Here is a 23,892-nt window from a genome sequence, read left to right as displayed (position 1 = left end):
ATTATGTTTGCTTAATTAAAAGTGGTGTATGCGTGCATTTTCAAGATGGGAAATTGCTCCATGCAAACAGTGTTTTTTGAGCTTGTTTGTGCCAATTTGCATAATTCTTTTAGCTGCTAAATAATGCAAACAGAGCCTACAACTCCTTTTTTTTTAAATAATATACAGTACATAGCGCACAGTTTTCAGTAAACAGTACCACAACTCCTTCTCAAACGCAATTAAACTGACAACCCCAAACAACTATGAAACTCGCTGCTGAACTTTTAACATACGATGCATTGTTGAAGAAACTAACTAGCTAGTTATGACTGTTTTCTGAAATATGATGTTTGAACCTTGTTGTTTAGACCTGTCATTAGTGATTTCACAGCTATTAATTGAAATGTAAAGATTAAAATAATGTTAGATCAATGCTTAAACACTTTTATTCTCTGATATTTTGGTTTATTATGCAGGTTCCACTCTAGATTACGCTTATTTACCAAAAATAAAATATGATCATGCCTTGATTTTTTTATTATTTAATTAGGACAGTCAGATTTGCTTAGACAAAAGTCTTGTCACCTAATAGGAATAATGTACAGTATAGAATATAAAGTCATGCTGCAGTGAAAAAAGAATGAATATTGTGTATGACTTCCATGAGTTTGTAAGACTGCATCCATACATCTCTGTATTGACTCTAATTATAATAAAGTCATCTAAAATGGCAAAGAAGACGTTCTTGCAGGACTCCCAGAGTTCATCAGGATACTTTGGATTCATCTTCAACGCCTCCTCCTTCATCTTACCCCAGACATGCTCAACAATATTCATGTCTTGTGACAGGGTTGGCCAATCCTAGAGCACCTTTGATTTGTGATGATTGGGATGCAGATTGGATCAACCTTCTTCCACTTTTCCAAATGATCAACTAGAATCATATTAAATAAATTATTATTTATTGCACTTACAACTGAGATCGACGACAAGACTTCAGGTAGAGTCTGGTATCTGTATTAAAGGTACGGAGTGTACTGTATGTTAGTTTACATATTTGCATATATGTTTATAATCTATTTAAGTCTATATGACCTATATTAAAAGAAAACAATGCTTCTAAAAAAGCTGTAGTTTCATCTTTGCAAGTTTGTGATTCTGTTAGTGAATGTTTGCCCACACAATATATTCAGGAAACATGTTTTTACTAACATGAACAAATAATTAGTAATGTATTTATTACTGATTTATTACTTATTCATGTAAGTCAATACATTAACTTATAACTAATTAACTAATAACTAATAGTCAGTATATAAACTAAAAGACCATTATCTTTAAGTTTAAGTGTTTTGATACTGAGTTAACTTACACTGCTGGGTTTCACACAATTCCAACATATTGTCACAACACAAATTGATTAACTCCCCAAATACCCCCACCACCTTAAATAAGCAGTTTGAACAAGCAGCAGAAGTCGTTTCTGGATGAGTTTTGGGAAGAGGTTAAATCTCAAGTCTAGTTTTTCCTTCACTTTTGACAATTGGTGAAGTTTGTTCTTGTTCAAGACTTGTTGAGCTGCAGTTTCAACAATGAAGTTTAAACCACACAGAACAAAACTAACTAAACCTCAACACTGAACACTGGACTGATGCAGTTTCAATTTACTAGAACCTCTATATTTAGCTGCTTTGACACAATGTACATTGTAGAAATGTAGCTATATAGCTATAGAAATAAAGTTGAATTGAATACTAGAGCCTGTTTATATCCACGCAGTGCATGTGTTGTCTTGTAGCTATAGTGTAAAGGGTCAGTGACCTGGTCTCTGCCGAGTGAGCGTTTGAGTCGACTCTGCCACTGAAGCGTCTGCATGATGATGGCCTCCCAGCGTCTCTCCAGGTTGACCTGCAGGAGCTGTAGAGACTGACGCTCAGACTCGGAGCTCTGATGTTCAGGCCCGTCCAGCAGCCGCTGACAGAGCCGCAGAATTGAGGAGATGCCCCTCCGTCTACCCCGCACCTCCACACACAGAGCCTGCGGAGACATTACCCATCAGTCACCGCAAACACTCACCCACCAACTGGTGTCCTGACATTTTATCCTGCTTTTATCTTTACATTATTTAGCAAGTTATTATTAGTATAGTTTTTATTTTTGAGAATTACGTCAAAACTGAGTTTTCCTTAATAACCGAATAAAAGTTCGTTAATAAAGAAACTGAGAAAAAATAGGAAAAGTTGTAAAAAAGGATGCTAAACAATATACTTTTATACAGCTCTTTTACACTGTAGCTGATAGAAATTAAAATAAACAATAGTAATATCATTAACAATAAATAAATAAATATGAAACCATGAACATAAAAAGAATAAATATAAAACCATAAACAATTAACAAATAAATATAAAACCATAAACAATAAATAAATACCACAAACAATAAATGAATAAATATAAAACCATAAACAATAAATGAATAAATATAAAACTATAAAAAATAAAATAAAAAATATAAAACCATAAACAATAAATGAATAAATATAAAACCATAAACAATAAATGAATAAATATAAAACCATAAACAATAAATGAATAAATATAAAACCATAAACAATAAATGAATAAATATAAAACCATAAACAATAAAATAATAAATATAAAACTATAAACAATAAATTAATAAATATAAAACCATAAACAATAAATGAATAAATATAAAACCATAAACAATAAACAAATAAATATAAACCATAAAAAATAAATAAATACCACAAACAATAAATAAATAACATAAATAATAAATAATAAACAAACAAACAAATAATGTAAACCATAAACAATAAATGATTACTATGAACAATAAATAAATAAATAAACGTAAAATCCTACCATTAAAATTTTTAATAAAATAATTATTAAATAATTATTGTAAAACAATAAACAATAAAAATACCAGAAAAATAAATAATATTAATAAATGTAAAACCATAATAAATAAATAAATGTAAAACCATAAATAATAAATTCTATAAACAATAATAAATAAATAAATATAAAAATTATAAATAATAAATAAATACCATAAACAATAAATAAACAAATAAATAAATACATAAATAAATGTAAAACTATAAACAATGATTAAATATTGCAAACAATAAATGAATGAATAATGTTTAGTTCCTTAATTTTTAATTTAATTTAATTTGATTTATATCCAATGTAAAACAGCAAAAACTAATATTTTACTAGACCTCTAAAATCATGCAAAAACACTCTCCAACACAAATTTGTGATAAAAAAAGAAAGGAAAAATATAAACGGATCACAATTACTCAACTAAAAAATCTAGACTTTAGATTTTATGACTAACAACACTGGGTTTTATTGCAAGTCATGCATGTGAGTTTTCATAGCATGAATGAACACAGTGAATGAAGAGCGAGAGACAGAGCCAATGACATAGAGAGAGAAAGAGAGAGAGACTCCAGTGCTCTTGATGAGGTCTCTGCAACAATCCAGGCTGTCAGGAGCAAGTAAATCACATCCCGTTCTCCCATAAACACCACAGAATCAAATATTTAAAGGACAGAGCTGCGCTGGCATGCTTCAGTGTCCGGCTATGACACTTGTTTAATGAAAGCGTCGGAGCATATAGACTCTCCTGAAGCTTTCGAACGCTCTTCTCTTTCACCTGCACCAAAACACCCTTTAAAATATGCAGCAAAGAGACGTCCGTGTGTGCAGAATGGGACGAAACACATTCGCAGAACAATTTATGCAAATCCCGGCCAGCGCCTTACATTTTCTGTACATTTTTTTTCAATAAATATTAAACACCATTACATTTAAATTGGATTTTATTTTATTTTTTTGTTTCCTGGAGGGCTTGGCGCCTCTGTTTTAGCATACTCCGCTCAGCCATGTCTTTTAAACAGGTAATGAGGCTGTAAAATGCGCTGGAGAAGAGCTGATAGAGATGAAACTTTTGACAGAGGTGATGGAAAACTGGCACTCGAATGGACACTGGGTTTTAATGGCGTGCGGCGGATGGGGAATGTAGCGCTCTGAGTTTCTTAAAGATGCATGTAAATATTTTATGGTACAATTGCTTGTCGGCTGGTTAACGTTTTTGGAGTACAAGTTTTCACAACAGGAGCCGTGTTGGGTGTGATAGTTACAAAATAGCTAGTTATTGTAATTAAATGACTTTTCTGATGAAAATGGATCACTTTCCTTTTATTTTTGTCATTTAGTTACAGTTATTTAAAATATATTCTCCTGAAATGCTGTGCATAAATCAGTTCAGAGAAGAGTAATGGTTATCATTGTTATTGTTATATACAGTATACACTGTAAAACCAGTGACAAATCAGTAAATGAAATAAATTTAACTTAAAATATAAAAGTTGCGTTGACTTAATGAAAGACTGATTACAATAAGCAAGACTCAAACCTAAGTTATGAATTAATTCACTGAACTCTAATGCTAGATGCAATACCAAACAATTTGAGTAATCAATTAATATATATTATATGCTTATTATATATATATATATATATATATATATATATATATATATATATATATATATATATATATTGCATCGGATTTTATTACTGCACTGCAATGACCTGACATCGTGAAGATGTTGCATTTTGTTTGGAAATGAAAACATCCAACATCAATGTCCAAAGTGAAACCTAAAATCAACCAAATATCAACATCTATTAATGTCACAGCTTAATAATATGTGTACATTACCACTATGACATCTGTCAGATGTTGAACTTGGTTGCCATACTTGATGAATAAATGTCAGTTTTTGACGTCAATATGACATTGGTTTAAGATGTTGGCTCAAAGTTGGATTTTGGTCACTTTCCAACACAACCTAAAATCAACCAAATATTAACTTCATTTGACGTGGTTATTGGACATCAAAATAACACTGTACTTAGGCTCTGGCTAGACATTTAATTTTGGTCACCTGCTGACTTAATTCTAACCTAATATTAACATCTTATGATGTTGTGTGCCTGCTGGGAAATGACATGACAAAAAGTCACGAAAACAAATGTTTTTATGTTACTTTAACTAATATTAATGAGCTAATCAGGTTTCAACTCAATTTGTTTAGTTATACAAAGTTTAACTCAATATTTTTAGTCAGTTTGACAGGCATAAGTTAACATGACTAAAAATGTTTAGATTGAGTAGATTGAGTATTTTTATTACATGTTTTAAGCAAAAACAAGGTAAATCAACTGAAGATGTTAAAATTAATTAAAGTTATAAGCTAAAACAAACACGTGAAAACAAACAAAAATGTATTTAATCTTAAGGACTTTGATGTTTCTACTAAAAAAATACTTTAAAAACAAAATCATCTCAATTACAAACCTCAATTCTCTGATGCTAAATATAAAGATATGATTTTATTTGAATATATCATTGAATCGAATCTATAACACCATATATTGTAAACATAAACCATGTTAAATCCTTTGAAATTTGAAATGAGTTTAATTGAATATCTTTGAATCTAACTCATAATTGCTCAAAACAGTACACATTTATGAAAACTATATATTTATTTCTAACAAAACAACAACTGAAAAGTGTTGCATAATTTTCCATGCAGCAATGGTTTGTCAATAGGCATACATATTCAGGTTTATCAACAAATATATTTCACTTTTTTGATATTATTTAGCAAACAATATTTTTAACATCTAATTATACCTTAAAAGACACTATAAAAATATCTATTAATTAATATTTTCTGTATGTTGTGGTTCGCAAGTGTTTCCCATGTATTTACAGTTTTATTTAAATTGACCATGCCATTTTCATGTCTATGTTCAAAAAGTGGGGGAGATGGTTAAGAGGTTAACCAGGATAAAATATAAGCTATCATTAACGCTCATCTACAACAAACTCAAAGTGAAATCAGTGTGGACATGCAGAATGGAAAACAGAATTTCTAAGCTATGACGAAGCAATGATTTCAGGTTTGTCGTATGACTTTAGAAGAATCAAAACACAGTTTGATCACTGGTCTGCTGACTTTTGGTGATGAAAATGCAACTTTACAGTTAAAAAAGTGACTTTTATTGGCATCTTTTGAATAATATAATGTATAAAAAATAATAAATAGAGAAATAAATCTCTAAAATGACCGAAAATGTACTGGCAGGTTTTTGTAGCATAACACCAACCCAGACAAAATATCACTTTAAACTATTAAAAATTTACATAAATGTTCCTTTTTTGAACTTTTAAAGGTTAGCAGTGTCTGAAAGAAAGATCAAAATCCCTTAATGTAAATCAAAAGCATAAATAAACGAGAAAAAAAAAAACATGAATCACAAAATACAGAAAACTGCTAATTTACGGATATTTTTTTGCACTATACCAAAATTACCCGCATCACAAAATGTTTGTATGTAAATGTTCAAAAATAATTGCAAATCAACAACTTAGAGGCCACAAAAACCAAACTGTGAAACCACACACTGGCAATACTGAAATTTCAGACATCAGAAATATGTTGTGTTTGTGCATTACTGTCTGATTGAGTCTTACTGTGGAAGAGGAACAGCGCGGTACAGTATAGTGCGCCAATATTTGCTAAAAAGCTTTTCCAAACACACTGTTTTTCCTCCAGTATGTGAGTCCACACAATGACTCCATTTCAGAGGCACAAACCGGCAGAGAGACTGAAGCTGGCAGAGGGCCAGAGGGCCAGATATCACCACAATCCCAGAGAGAAAGAGAAAACACAAAAACCTCCATCCTTTCCCCATAGACAACACTAGAGTGGAGATCGCAAACTGTACAAATCTTCACATCAGAACAAACTATCTGAGCTACTATGCACGTTAAAACTCTTATCATACGTCTAAATAGTCATTTGTGTCTCTGATGGGAAAAGCTACGGTAAAATGCAGAGCAATGCTCAACTGCGACTGTAAATATTACATTTGATCCAGTAAAATAGTATGCTGTTTGGCCACTTTAACAGTCAACAAATAGATTAATAAACTGCAGTGCAAAACAATAAACTGCACAGTGGGTCAGTGGTTAGCACTATTGCCTAACAGCAAGAAGGTCACTGGTTTGAGTCCCAGCTGGGTCAGTTGGCATTTCTGTATGGAGTTTGCATGTTCTCCCTGTGTTGGTATGGGTTTCCTCCAAGTGCTCCGGTTTAAATTGGTCATAGTGCATGTGTGTGTGTGAATGAGTGTGTATGGGTGTTTCCTAGTACTGTGTTGCAGCTGGAAGGGCATCCACTGCATAAAACATATGCTGGATAAATTGGTGGTTAATTCAGCTGGTGTGACCCCTGATTGATAAAGGGACTTAGCTGAAAAGAAAATGAATGAAGGAATGGATAAGCTAAATTTGCTGTAGTGTATGTGTGTAAATGAGTGGGGGAAACAAATAGTACTACTACTACTACTACCACTACTACAACTACTACTACTACTACTACTACTACTACTACTAATAATAATAATAATAATAATAAATATTAATTATTATTATTATTATTATTATTATTATCAGTATTATTATTATTATTATCATTATTATTATTATTATTATTATTATTATTATTATCAGTATTATTATTAATATTATTATTATTATTATCAGTATTATTAATATTATTATTATTATTATCAGTATTATTATTATTATTATTATTATTATTATTATTATTATTATTATTATTATTATTATTATTATTATTATTATCAGTATTATTATTATTATTATTATTATTATTATTATTATTATTGGGCGACGCGGGGGCACAGTAGGTGCTGTCGAAAGGCCGCAAAATGGCAAAAAGGCCGCTGGTTCGAGCCTCGACTGGGTCAGTTGGCGTTTCTGTGTGGAGTTTGCATGTTCTTCCTGCGTTCACGTGGGTTTCCTACGGGTTCTCCGGTTTCCCCCACAGACCAAAGACATGCGGTACAGGTGAATTGGGTAAGCTAAATTGTTTGTAGTGTATGAGTGTGGCAGTTCATTCTGCTGTGGCAACCCCAGATTAATAAAGGGACTACGCCGAAAATAAAATGAATGAATGAATTATTATTATTTTCTCATTTAGAGCTTTTTTTTCCAGAAAAAAAAAATTTCCTTACCAAATATTCTTCTTCTAAACCCACAAATACAGAAACCCTTCAGAAATGCTCATCCACTGTAGGACCAGAGGCTCATCTATCAGGTGTTTTTAATAAAGCTATCAGCGGATCAGGCTCTAACACAATCTCCCAGTCTTCTCTGCCGTCTCACTCCCCTGACTCTTATCGTGTGGCTAAATCCATCTGCTGTACAGTATTAATCTACAGGTCTCTCGCTATCAGAGTTTGTAATCACACCTGCGGCGGCGTGAAGATGCATGTGTATTACACAGACCTCCCAAGAGTCTGCTCCCAAAAAAACTGCTTATCTCTTTATTCAGCACTAAATGAGAACAGAGGCTGAAAAACTGCAATTCGCCATCGCTCCATTTCATTACAGTCTGGGCCTCCTCATATTCGGACAGTTCTGCAGCCTTAAAGGAACACTCCGATTTTAAAATTTTTTTACATTTTTTTTTAAATAGGCTCGCTTTATAACTCCCAGAGTTAAATAGATGAGTTTTACCATTTTTGAATCCATCTAACTAATCTCAAGGTCTGGCGAGAGCACTTTTAGCTTAGCTTAGCATAAATCCTTGAATTGGATCAGACCATTAGCATCTTGTTCAAAAATTTACCAAAAGTTTCATATATAAACTTGACTCTTCTGTAGTTACATTGTATACCAAGACTGATAGAAAACTGCAATTTTTCAGGCTGATATGGCTAGGAACTATACTCTTATTCTTGCGTAATAATCAATGAACTTTGTGGCCGCAACATGACTGCAGCAGATGCAATGATATTACAGAGAAATATATATATATATATATGTGCATGCAGCGGGTCACATTTATTATTGTGACTTGAAAGTTCTTTGATCATTACGCTGGAATATGAGTATAGTTCCTTGCAATATCAGAAAATAGCAACTTTTCATTTTCCATCAGTCTTAGTACACAATGTAATTACAACAGAGTCAAGCTTTAAATAGGAATAAGTATCTTTGGTCATTTTTGAGTGAGATGCTAATGGTCTAATCCGATTCAATGATCTATGCTAAGCTAAGCTAAGCCTCTGCCAGATTCAGGGATCAGCTGAATGGATTAAAAATGGTAAAACCCCAAAAGTTTAACTCTAGGTGACTTGTAAAATGAGCCTATTCACAGTGTGGGTGAATTAGGTGGAAAAACAGAAGTAATAGATTGATTTCATTAAAAAGCGCATACTTTTTCATTACATTTTTTAATGTAATGTTAAATATGCATTTAAGACATTGTTTAATGAAATATGCACTTCAGTATTGCAACTAACAAACAATTCAAACAACGTTGGATGAAGCCAAGTTTATTTTGCATATTTTCTAAATTAAGGACTGATAAAACACTATGTAAAATCCTTGGACTCTAACATGACTTCATCATTGTTCAGCTTTATGCTACTGAGTGCATATTTCATGAAATTATGTCTCATTTGCATATCAATAAAAAAAAAACTTGCAAACATTTGTTTGCAAATCTTCATGCATTCAATGTACTGGGAAATTATGATGACAACTAATAGTTATTATTAATATTATTATTTTTATTATTATTATTATTATTATTTATTTTTATTTAAAAATAAATAATTGTAAGCATAATTTTAAACACAAAAATCAATAATAATAATAATAATAATTAATTAATATTTTTATTATTATTATTATTATTATTATTATTATTATTATTTATTTATTATTATTATTATTATTATTATTATTATTATTATTATTATTATCACTTGCGGTGTCCTTCATAATTTTAAGCACAAAAATCTATGAAAACATATTGTAACTAAAATCTACAGACACAAACTGATAAAGTGCGACAAAATAATAAGTAAATAAAAATAAGGATTTTGTGTGTTTTTGTTGTTGCGTGTGTGTGTGTGTATGTGTGTCTCTCTCTTTTTTCTCACCACAGACCCCACCCTAATTACGCAGACGACGTGCCCTGGGATTGGCTGGAGTGACCCAGGGTGTTTTTAAAAAATGGGAAACGGGCATGAAGCTAAAGAGTGAATTGGTTGGCGTGTGGTTTGGCGTTGTAGAAAAATTAAATAGTTGGAAGTTTTATTTTTGATCGTGTATTCCCATTTTGGTTTGTGTAAATTATGACTTTTGTTTGCTGTTTATCCATCCATGTTCCCGCCTTGTTATTTTGTTTTTGGTTTGTTTGTCATCGTAAATGCTGTACTGAAAATCAGTAGGGGTTGGACACACGTCTGTATATTTTCTGTATTTTATTTCTCCTGTTTTTATATATAGTCAGGTTGATGGGAGTAGTTTTAGTTTTCTTATTTCTGCTATTTTTATAGGTGTATTTAGTTTCATTTAAGTGTTTAGTTAGGGGATATATTTTTGTTTTTTATTTTCTGTGGGTCCTCTCTGAGGTATTTGGCTTCACATTTTGTGTGTTTAAAAAAAAGACAAATTCAATTAATGTTCATTTCTAAAGTGCTTTTACAATGTAGAATGTGTCGAAGCCGCTTAACATAGAAGTTCTAATAAAGTCACAGATAAACAGACTCGACTCCAAGGCTTCTTAAAAGTGATTTTTACTTGTCCAGTGTTTTTTATGTTATGTCCTTGACCGTAGTTCGTAACAAAAAGTGAACTAAATAATCTTTCCACACTGCCAGAAGCCAAACCAAGCATCAACCAACTCGCTTTCGCTCCATGCCGTTTCTCTTTTTTTAAAAGATATCCTGGGTCACTTCAGCCAATCCCAGGGCATGTCAAATTAGGGCGAGTCTACACACACATACACATCTGCGAATGCAACACTATACATTAGAATGAATAAAGATTTTCTGAAAAGGCTGAAGTGGATAGAATTTGAAAAAACTGACATGTGTATGGAAAAACAGTGGTTTAAATGATGCACTTCCTGTAGGATTAAAAACAAATTCTCCAGATATCAGGCTTCGCTCTTTGGGTTTCAGTGGTATTTGTTTCTGGTTCTCCAGCGCACACTTCATCTGGCTCTTTACAGCCGCTGTGGTTTTAACATTTTCAATTAATCCGTGTGAGATTGAGAAGCGAAGCCCCAAATCCCCGACAGTGACGGCGAGGACACGCGAACGCAGCTCCGCCAGTGACCCAGCGGATATTCAATCAATTACCATTAATTAGAAATCTCTGATTAATTCTATTTGTTGATTAAGTCAATTAAAACCACAAGCACTTGTTATCGCAAATGAGTGTAACGAATTCATGTCGGCCATTTGTTCGCAGACATGTCCCTTTGGCTCCGACCGGTTCCAGTTTCATCATCTGCACCAGCTAATAGAGAAATACAAGACTGCAGCAAGAAGACAGAGAATAAGTATGAATATAATCAAAATTGAACACTTAATCTATGGCCTAAGGAAATGCATTGCATTTGTTTTTATCATAGTAAAACTCTATTTTACTATTATAATTTATTTGTTTGCTATGATATATTTTTATATGCATTCTGCACATTATTTAATTAAATACTTACAGTTGGCAGAATAAACTTAAATAAAAATAGCATTATAAATAAAAAAAAACATATTTTATTTATTTATTTATTTATTTATTATTATTGTATTTATTTTAATAGTTATGAATTTAATTTCAATATTAATAGTAGAATTTACAACAACAACAATAATAATAATAATAATAATAATAATAATAATAATATTATTATTATTGTTGTTGTTGTTGTTGTTGTTGTTGTTGTTGTTGTTGTTGTTGTTGTTGTATTTTAGTCATTTTAGACATTAAGTTATACTTAACCAGGATTATTTCAGCAATCATCAAGTCAAATGCAAGATTTTTTAACTAATGTTAAATTTAAGACAAATATAACAATGTTGGTAACAATTAAACAGGGGGCTAATAATTATGACTTCAACTGCTTGTAAGAAATACGAGAATGGGAGAAATATTACTTGGACAACTAGATTAAATAAATTAAGTTGAATTTGTTTAAAATTAATGCTTATTTATTTTCAAGTTGTTTTTATATATATATATATATATATATATATATATATATATATATATATATATATATATATATATATATATATATATATATATATCTTTTACAAGTTATGTAAATAAGTAAATAAATGATTAAATTAATGCTTATTTCATTTCAAGTTGCTATGACAGTTTTAGTTTGACAGTTTGTGAGAAAAATCTGGAATATTAGATGAGACTAGATGAAATAAAATAAGTTATATTTATACCAAATGAATAATTGTTTAATTTCAAGTCATTTTCATGATTTTAGTTTGATGGTTTACGTAAACTATAATTATAACTACATTTGTTGATTACTGTAAGTCAATTAAAGCCACAAACACAACAAGCTCATGTCGATCATTTGTTCCCACACGCACATCCCATCAGCTCCGACTGGCTCCCGTTTCATCATCTACACACACTAATGGAGAAAATCAGCACTGCAGCAAGCAGACAGCCAATAAAACCAAACTTAACCAAGCGCATTCGCTGACGCTACTCATATTCTACAGGAAAAACGGATCGGGCTTTACATTCTCCCTGACATGTTTGTTATTTCAAATACATCTAAATTAGCCCAGACTGAAATGCATTGGGCTGTCAGTGACCCTGTCCTCAGAGGATGCTTATTTTTAATTATTTTTCCCCTTTAAGACAAAAAACTGACAGTGTTTTCAAAATGAGACTAATGCATTACGAACACTAGACGTCCTTAAAGCAAACAAATGGCAGCAAAGTGATAACACTGCCATCAATGGGGACATTTTCTCATTAACGCGTGTAAATGAAAGCAAGCGGCATGGACGTATAATGAAAAATACGACTCTATGAGTGTGTGAGTGTGTGTGTGTAATGAACAGGCCTGTCACCTGTCTGCTCCCCATTACTAGCTGATGAGACTCTAACTCTGGGTTTGGCGTCCCGGCACTGCTTTAATGCAGTTAGCACTCGGCGAAGAACAGCAGTTCCTTATTCCTAATCATAGAGAAAGTATTGATATTATATCTGCGCCGTCACATTCAATCAACAGGACGGGGCCCGGAGGAGGAGGCCCCGGGGCCCCGTGCTGATCAAAGGTGCCGCCGAGATGTGGAGATGGACTTCGACTGCAGTCTGGCTTCCATTTAGTCTAATTCTCCGGTGAAATTCCTCTAATAGGAACGCGGTTTGGAGTTGGAGGTGTTTTTGAAAGAGCTGCCGCCACCGCTGCTCCGAATGAAAAAGACAATAATAGATGAGAGAAGAAAAGAGGATGATTTGGTACGGCAGATAGCTGGGTTTCCTATGTTGAGTTTTACTGATACTGCATGCGGCTCAATAAATCACACTCAGTTTGTAATATAGACATGAATAATGCCTCAAATACAGTGAAAAAAAATGGTTCACTGGATTTACAATTTTTAAGCTAAGTGGTTTCTAACAATTTGTTGAATTTGAACAAACAAATTAGGTTGAACATGACTAAATTTAATTAGTTTGTTCAAATTCATCCCATATAAATTGTTTGCAGCCACTTTTAAACCCACCAAGGTTATTATAGTTATAGTTATATATATATATATTACATATATATATATATATATATATATATATATATATATATATATATATATATTATGTGTGTGTGTATATGTATATATATGTATGTAAAAAAACTAACATTAACTAAAGTACTGGCAAAATGTCCTTCATTTGTCTTTGTAAATGTATGTAATAGATACTGTGAGCCTTTTAGAAGTAAATCTACAATATTTGCTTTGCGCTACTATTTTTTCGCCAGTTGTCCTGATGCCATTGGCCAGATCAAGCCGATCCTCCTCCAGTCATCCTCGCTGTTGCTCCCGGGACATAAACAAAGGTAGGACATGACAGCTGCATTTTGACAACATTAAATACGACCTGCGCAGACAAAGTATTATTTTAACACATTTGTGCCCAATAATTTGTTTCATTTCTGTAGTAGTAACCGCGATTGTGAACAAATTGTTCTTCTTATCTACATCTTCTAGGTGAACCGGTTGAACAAATTCAACAAATCAAATTGAATCATTTGAAACAATTTGCATCTCCAGTAACCTTAAGCGTTCTCCAGTAACGTTATCCACTAACAACTGACTTTTTACATGCCTGAAACCCCCTCTGACTCAAAATAAAGCAATATATACGGAGTTATTCAGTTATTAGAACAGTACACTGAGATCAGATTTGAGAAACCGTGAACTGATAATACTGTGCATGTGTGATTCAGTGAACCGAACACAAACAGTTCATGACAGCCTGCTGTGACTGAACTAAACTTGAACAACTGCAGCGCGGGTAAACCGAGGGCTTTATTGAGAGGATCTGGCGAAATGTAATATAAGTTTATTTTAGTACAGAAAGTCGTAATGGAATTTAAATAAGTGAATGATGCTTCAGTTGGGTTGCAAAACGTAATTGTAAGAAACTTTTCAGATCACGGTGATGTTTTAACTGGCTGAAATTATGATTGCTCACGACACATTTAATAATAATAATAATAATAATTCCTTACATTTATATAGCGCTTTTCTGGGCACTCAAAGCGCTTTACACACAATGGGTTGATCTCCTCATCCACCACCAGTGTGCAGCATCCACCTGGATGACGCGACGGCAGCCATTTTGCGCCAGACCGCACACCACACACCAGCTGATTGGTGGAGAGGAGACAGTGATGAAGCCAATTGGGATATGGGGAGGGTTAGGAGACCATGATAGACAAAGGCCAGTGGGCAGATTTGGTCAGGATGCCGGGGTTAAACCCCTACTCTTTTCGAAGTACATTCTGGGATTTTTAACGACCACAGAGAGTCGGGACCTCGGTTTAACGTCTCATCCGAAAGACGGCGCTCACTGAGCAGTATAGTGTCCCCGTCACTATACTGGGGCATTAGGACCCACACAGACCGCAGGTTGGGCGCCCCCTGCTGGCCTCACTAACACCACTTCCGGCAGCAACCTAGCTTTCCCATGTGGTCTCCCATCCAGGTACTGACCGGGCGCAGCCCTGCTTAGCTTCAGTGGGCGACCATGTGAGAGTTGCAGAGAGCTAGCTGCCGGCATTTTTGATATGTTGAGTGCAAACATGGAAAGATTGTCACAAAAGATCTGGTTCCCATTAAAGATCCAAACTTCCCATCACTGTTGTGGACCTAACCTCAGAAGTAGCCTTGAACACATATTCAACTTAAGGCTGCTATCTTGTGGTCTGTTGTATTTAAATTTGAGGATTGGTAGATGGTTGGTTGAGTTTTTATTATACAATATTTATTCTGATGATTTTGAATCTTGCCCACAACAAAGATCCTAATTTACAAAAAAACTAACAAAAAACTAAAAATAATTCTGAAACTAATAAAAATTAAACTAAAACTAATCAATTTCAAAATATAAAAACTAGCATAAATTAGTAAATCTAACTAAAACTAACTGAATTTGAAAACTAAATATCCAAACTAGGAAAAATCTAAAACTGCTAACCAACATTTGCAACCAACATTTGAAAATGCACTGTAAAAAAATGCAGGTTCCAGACAATTCAATCATGTTGTCTCAACCCAAAATCGATTAAGTTAAGTTGACACTTTTAACAAATTTATGTGGATTAAGTTGTCTTAATGAAATCTCAATAATTGTGTTGTTTTAGCTCATTTTAAATAGGTAGTCTGAACGAGTAAAAAAATATATATTTTTTGAGTGTATGTGTAAGTGTATGTATGATTTTCATCAAAGAGCCACTGTTGCTAAGTTGACAGAATACTCTGAACCGAAAAACACAAAGGGCCCTATCATACACCCGGCACAATGTGGCGCAAGGCGCAACGCAATAGTTGTTTGCTAGTTACAGCATGGCGCAAGAGTCGTTTTGACGTTTTGCGCTACACTTTTTAAATAGCAAATGCATTTGCCCTCATATGTGCGCCCATAGGCGTTCTGATCTAAAAAGGGAGGCGTGTTGAGGTGTATTGCTGGCACATTGCTATTTTGAGAAACTATAATAGATTTTCAATAGACCAGAACAAAGCCGGTCTATTTTCCAGTGCAGAGCGTGTTAGCTTACACACTGCTTAATACACACAAGATGTAGAGCAATACACAAAAATCTTTACATATGAAAAAGAATTAAGATATAAGGATTTATATAGGATATAGTAAGGATATATATAGGATATAAATATAAAGGATTAAAATATTACAAAACATATTATTTTCTAGCCTACATAAATATAAAAACGACCTTCATGCCTTCTTCATCTCGGGAGGCTTTTTGGGTTTTTTCATAACAATTTGCTTTCGTAAAATGTTATTATTATTAGCAGTATTATTTATTGTATCCATATTTATATCTGTTTTATTAAAAACAAGCTTAGATTTGCCCACCTGTCAGGTTTTAAACCATATGGGGGACAGCATGTGTTTTAGGATATAACTCAGGTTTTTGACCACACTTCGTTAATACTGTTCATTTATTCGTTTGCTGGAAATTAAAACTGAATTCAGAAATAGTTTTAAAACAAATATTTGAGCTTAACAAACGAAGGTAATTATTTATAGGCTAATTAATGTTTGTGCGTACTAGGTTTCCCTATCCACGAGCGCGGAAGTGAAAGTTAATAATTTATCTCTCATTCTCGCGCTGCAGATGCTCGGTTTAACTGTTTTCTTGCTAGTGAAATGCTCAGTTTTTCCACTTACTTTACGTCATGTAAATAGCAAATGCACCATGGCACGACGCAACTGACTCTTAAAGGGAATGGGTGATGAGACTCTAATTGGTTTATTCTTAAAACACACCATTAAGAATATAAGCTCAACCCTTTTAGACCATGTGTCACGCCGCAAAGCGGATTTTTCCGTCCTTGAATTAGCAAAAATGGATTCTGACAAGCCCTGAATGCGTTTGCGCCCTGCGCTTTGCGCATGGACCGTCAAAATAGAGCCCAGAGTAATTAAACGCAAAAATAATTTCTCAAGCATCAGAACAATAGATGTGTGAATTAAAGCAGTCTATTCAAAAGAATGGAAATACAACAGATCTGTTCATTTGTTGGTTTTTTTGTTAATGTGTTTTTTATGAAATTAATACAAAACTTATACTGTAATATACAATTCCTCCAATAGGAACGCATTTTGGAGTTGGAGGTGTTTTTGAAAGGGCTGCTGCCTTACCGCTGCTCCGAATGAAAAAAAACAATAATAGATGAGAGAAGAAAAGAGGATGATTTGGTATGGCTGTTAGTGGAATTTCCTATGTTGAGTTTTACTGATACTGCATGCGGCTCAATACTCAGTGACTGTAAATCCCACTCAGTTTGTGATACAGACATGAATAATGCCTCAAATGTGCTGTTTTTGGGAGGATTTATTTATTTTTTCTCAGATTTTCACCACAGAGACACTGTTGCTAAGTTAATGATGTAATACTAGCAACTGAAAAACCCATAGAAAAGTAATTCAAGGCAAAGAAACTGAAGCATCAAAACAATAAATGTGTAAATACAACAGATCTCTGTTACATTTGTTCATTTGGATGTATTAAATTATCTAAAACAACCTTATTAAATAATATAAATATAGCTGTATAGATGTCGAAATATATTTGATTGCAAATAACATTATCAAAATTGCAAACATGGTGATGCTATTGTTGATTATTATTTTATTTTAGCTATGTTGTTTTAATGGTTAAACTACATTTTGATATTTGAAAAGCACAATTTATGAAACTTATAACGTTACCAATATCAGTGTTATATATATCTAATTTTTCAGTATACATTTTAATTGTTTAAATAAATTAAGAATCAAAAGTATATCTATTTAATGGGATTTATTTAAAAAAAAAATCAATTTGTTTAAAATAAAATACCACTATTTTAACTGTTGCTTTTTTTTTTTTTAGAATGTTTCAGAAATTTTTTCTATATTTAATGTTAATGTATTTTAATGTTTTTTTTTCTGGTAATAAAACGAGTGCATAAAACATAAATACATCCTGTCTTTTAGTTAAATAATATATATTTTTCTTTTTTTGGCAAACAATATACTGCATAAAAGAGGTTTATGGTTAAGATGAAACAGAGGCAATTGTGTGATCATTCTTTTAAAAATAATTCAAAAGAAATGTAATAATAATTGAAAACACTTTATTTTAAGGTGTCTTTGCTACACATGTTCCATGTACCTACTTTACTAATTACAATTTATTATGCATAATCACATGCAACTAGCCCCAAAACTAACCCTATATACACTGTAAAAAATGCAGGGTTCCAACAATTCATTCATGCTGTCCCAACACAAATAGATTAAGTTAACTTAATACTTTTAACTAATTTATGTGGATTAAAAAAAATAAGTTGTCCCAATGAAATCTCAAGAGTTGTGTTGTTTCAGCTCATTTTAAATAAGTAGTTTGAAAAAAAAAAATATATATATATATATATATATATATATATATATATATATTTGAGTGTAGTAAGTACTGTACATCTAATTAATTAATATTTCTCACTATTTAAATGAATTTATACATTGTATATATATATATATATATATATATATATATATATATATATATATATATATATATATATATATATATATATATATATATATATATATATATATATATATATATATATGGACACCTACAATAAAGTGAAACCTAACAATTTTATTATTACTATTTACAATATTAGCAGTAGTACATAAAGATGTACATTTTACAGTTTATTCTACAATAGTATTATGATAATTTTGATATTCTACATTTTATCTTGTTTATACAGCAGTGTATCCACAAGATACCTAACAAGAAATCATCAGCTTCCTATTGTGCCTGATAATGAAGGTAAACCTGGAAATGCTGTCTAGTTAGCACCCTCACTAGGTTTTAAACAGATGTATTATTTAAAGAGATAAGATATCAGCAGGTTTCCAGCTTCCGATACAGTGGCTTGCACGAGTAAAGCGATTGTTAACTAATGAGTGAAGTTGGCATGCTGTTGCCGTCATCTCTCCTCTCGCTGACAGCGGATGTCCAACCCTGGGGTTTTAATATCATGAAGGCACACTATTAAAGCCAAGACAGTTATTAATGAAAGAAGTGAAATTGGCAGCCAACTACTCTGAACCGTCTGACCAGTGAAGGTTAAGATACAATAGAGTCTAATTTTAGACGACTCCTCTCCCCCCCAGCAAGTAAAGAACTTAATGCTTTTTATTCAGTGGAAGATGGACATTTTTATGATGACATTTTAAAGGGTGACCATACCTGTTACTCATAACGATGTGTCTCTCTATCTCTCCTTTTACACATATTTCAGCCTCTTTTTTTGGCATCGGGATGTGCTCTGAACAGACAGACTTCAGCTGTGAGGAATTACCGAGACATCTGATTCTGACTTACACAGACAAAGTCTTAAACTGTTCAATTAAACTGCAGTAATCTGAGATGGACTCATCCAGATCATTAAAAGCTGGGTTTCTGAGGCTCTCACTTTTGCTGGGTTATAAATGATAGACATCTACTGTATAAGAACGGACAAATAACATGCAAGTGCAAAATTGCATTAGTCCTCACGACTAAAAACCCTAAACCCTATCCTAACTACAGCTAAAAACTCTAAACACAAACTCTAACCAGAACTAAAAACTCTAAACTCTAACCATACCTAAAAGCCCTGATTCCTAACGCTAACCCCAACTACAAACCCTAATCACTACTAAAAACCCAAAACCCTAACTACAGCTACAAACCCTAAACCCTAACCACCCAAAAAAAAACAAGACCCTAACCACAACTACAAACCCTAAACCATAATCACTACTAAACACCCAAAACCCTAACTAAAGCTACAAACACTAAACCCTAACCACCACAAAACCCTAAACCCTAACCCAAGCCACACCTAATAAACTCAAACCTTAACCACAACTAAAAACCCTAGATCCTAACCACTAGCCACAGCTAGCCACACCCAAAAAAAACCTAAACCCCAATCGCAACCAAAAACCCTAACCCTAACTAAAACTAACCTAAACCATAACCGCAAGTTTAAAACCCTAAACCCTAACCCTAGTCACGCCTAAAAACTCTAAACCCTAACCACAAGTAACAATTCTAAACCCAACCTTAAACCCTAAACTGCAACTCTAACTACAACTAAAAAACATAAATCCTTATCACAACCACACCTAAAAACCCTAAACCCTAATCCCAACCACACCTAAAAACCCAAACACTAACCACAACCACACCTAAAAACCCTAAACCCTAATCACAACCACACCTAAAACCCAAACACTAACCACAACCACACCTAAAAACCCAAACACTAACCACAACCACACCTAAAAACCCTAAACCCTAATCACAACCACACCTAAAAACCCTAAACCCTAATCACAACCACACCTAAAAACCCAAACACTAACCACAACCACACCTAAAAACCCTAAACCCTATTCCCAACCACACCTAAAAACGCTAAACCCTAATCCCTACCACACCTAAAAACCCAAACACTAACCACAACCACACCTAAAAACCCTAAACCCTATTCCCAACCACACCTAAAAACCCTAAACCCTAATCACAACCACACCTAAAAACCCTAAACCCTAACCAAGACCACACCTAAAAACCAAAACACTAACCACAACCACACCAAAAAACCCTAAACCCTAATCCCAACCACACCTAAAAACCCAAACACTAACCACAACCACACCTAAAAACCCAAACACTAACCACAACCACACCTAAAAACCCAAACACTAACCACAACCACACCTAAAAACCCAAACACTAACCACAACCACACCTAAAAACCCAAACACTAACCACAACCACACCTAAAAACCCAAACACTAACCACAACCACACCTAAAAACCCAAACACTAACCACAACCACACCTAAAAACCCAAACACTAACCACAACCACACCCAAAAACCCAAACACTAACCACAACCACACCTAAAAACCCAAACACTAACCACAACCACACCTAAAAACCCTAAACCCTAATCACAACCACACCTAAAAACCCAAACACTAACCACAACCACACCTAAAAACCCAAACACTAACCACAACCACACCTAAAAACCCTAAACCCTAATCACAACTACACCTAAAAACCCTAAACCCTAATCACAACTACACCTAAAAACCCAAACACTAACCACAACCACACCTAAAAACCCAAACACTAACCACAACCACACCTAAAAACCCTAAACCCTATCCTAACTACAGCTAAAAACTCTAAACACAAACTCTAACCAGAACTAAAAACTCTAAACTCTAACCATACCTAAAAGCCCTGATTCCTAACGCTAACCCCAACTACAAACCCTAATCACTACTAAAAACCCAAAACCCTAACTACAGCTACAAACCCTAAACCCTAACCACCCAAAAAAAAACAAGACCCTAACCACAACTACAAACCCTAAACCATAATCACTACTAAACACCCAAAACCCTAACTAAAGCTACAAACACTAAACCCTAACCACCACAAAACCCTAAACCCTAACCCAAGCCACACCTAATAAACTCAAACCTTAACCACAACTAAAAACCCTAGATCCTAACCACTAGCCACAGCTAGCCACACCCAAAAAAACCCTAAACCCCAATCGCAACCAAAAACCCTAACCCTAACTAAAACTAACCTAAACCATAACAGCAAGTTTAAAACCCTAAACCCTAACCCTAGTCACGCCTAAAAACTCTAAACCCTAACCACAAGTAACAATCCTAAACCCAACCTTAAACCCTAAACTGCAACTCTAACTACAACTAAAAAACATAAATCCTTATCACAACCACACCTAAAAACCCTAAACCCTAATCCCAACCACACCTAAAAACCCAAACACTAACCACAACCACACCTAAAAACCCTAAACCCTAATCACAACCACACCTAAAACCCAAACACTAACCACAACCACACCTAAAAACCCAAACACTAACCACAACCACACCTAAAAACCCTAAACCCTAATCACAACCACACCTAAAAACCCTAAACCCTAATCACAACCACACCTAAAAACCCAAACACTAACCACAACCACACCTAAAAACCCTAAACCCTATTCCCAACCACACCTAAAAACGCTAAACCCTAATCCCTACCACACCTAAAAACCCAAACACTAACCACAACCACACCTAAAAACCCTAAACCCTATTCCCAACCACACCTAAAAACCCTAAACCCTAATCACAACCACACCTAAAAACCCTAAACCCTAACCACAACCACACCTAAAAACCCTAAACCCTAACCACAACCACACCTAAAAACCCAAACACTAACCACAACCACACCAAAAAACCCTAAACCCTAATCCCAACCACACCTAAAAACCCAAACACTAACCACAACCACACCTAAAAACCCAAACACTAACCACAACCACACCTAAAAACCCAAACACTAACCACAACCACACCTAAAAACCCAAACACTAACCACAACCACACCTAAAAACCCAAACACTAACCACAACCACACCTAAAAACCCAAACACTAACCACAACCACACCTAAAAACCCAAACACTAACCACAACCACACCTAAAAACCCAAACACTAACCACAACCACACCTAAAAACCCAAACACTAACCACAACCACACCTAAAAACCCAAACACTAACCACAACCACACCTAAAAACCCAAACACTAACCACAACCACACCTAAAAACCCAAACACTAACCACAACCACACCTAAAAACCCAAACACTAACCACAACCACACCTAAAAACCCAAACACTAACCACAACCACACCTAAAAACCCAAACACTAATCACAACCACACCTAAAAACCCAAACACTAACCACAACCACACCTAAAAACCCAAACACTAACCACAACCACACCTAAAAACCCTAAACCCTAATCACAACTACACCTAAAAACCCTAAACCCTAATCACAACTACACCTAAAAACCCAAACACTAACCACAACCACACCTAAAAACCCAAACACTAACCACAACCACACCTAAAAACCCTAAACCCTAATCACAACTACACCTAAAAACCCTAAACCCTAATCACAACCACACCTAAAAACCCAAACACTAACCACAACCACACCTAAAAACCCTAAACCCTAATCACAACCACACCTAAAAACCCTAAACCCTAATCACAACCACACCTAAAAACCCAAACACTAACCACAACCACACCTAAAAACCCTAAACCCTAATCACAACTACACCTAAAAACCCTAAACCCTAATCCCAACCACACCTAAAAACCCTAAACCCTAATCACAACCACACCTAAAAACCCTAAACCCTAATCCCAAACACACCTAAAAACCCAAACACTAACCACAACCACACCTAAAAACCCAAACACTAACCACAACCACACCTAAAAACCCAAACACTAACCACAACCACACCTAAAAACCCTAAACCCTAATCACAACCACACCTAAAAACCCTAAACCCTAATCACAACTACACCTAAAAACCCTAAACCCTAACCACAACCACACCTAAAAACCCAAACACTAACCACAACCACACCTAAAAACCCAAACACTAACCACAACCACACCAAAAAACCCTAAACACCAATCACAACCACACCTAAAAACCCTAAACCCTAATCACAACCACACCTAAAAACCCAAACACTAACCACAACCACACCTAAAAACC

General features: G+C 34.0%; 1 protein-coding gene across 12 annotated transcripts in view; it reads right to left on the bottom strand.

Moving 5' to 3' along the window:
• The window catches only part of akap6 (A-kinase anchoring protein 6), a 283,494-nt gene that overhangs the window by 16,324 nt on the left and 243,278 nt on the right, over nt 1-23,892 (bottom strand). For 7 of the 12 annotated variants that reach the window (XM_087289691.1, XM_087289693.1, XM_087289692.1 and 4 more), the window contains one exon: nt 1,804-2,019. The exons of the other annotated variants lie outside the window; for them this stretch is intronic. In XM_087289691.1, the coding sequence (XP_087145817.1) occupies nt 1,804-2,019 (216 nt within the window). The remainder of the gene's footprint in view (nt 1-1,803; nt 2,020-23,892) is intronic. 12 annotated transcript variants of the gene reach the window in all.

The sequence above is a fragment of the Danio rerio genome, chromosome 17 (assembly GCF_052040795.2).
Source record: "Danio rerio strain M-AB ecotype USA chromosome 17, GRCz13ab, whole genome shotgun sequence".
NCBI classification, from domain to species: Eukaryota; Metazoa; Chordata; class Actinopteri; order Cypriniformes; family Danionidae; genus Danio; species Danio rerio.
The sequence above is the reverse complement of the archived record's forward strand: the minus strand, read 5'-3'. Positions and strand labels throughout refer to the sequence as shown.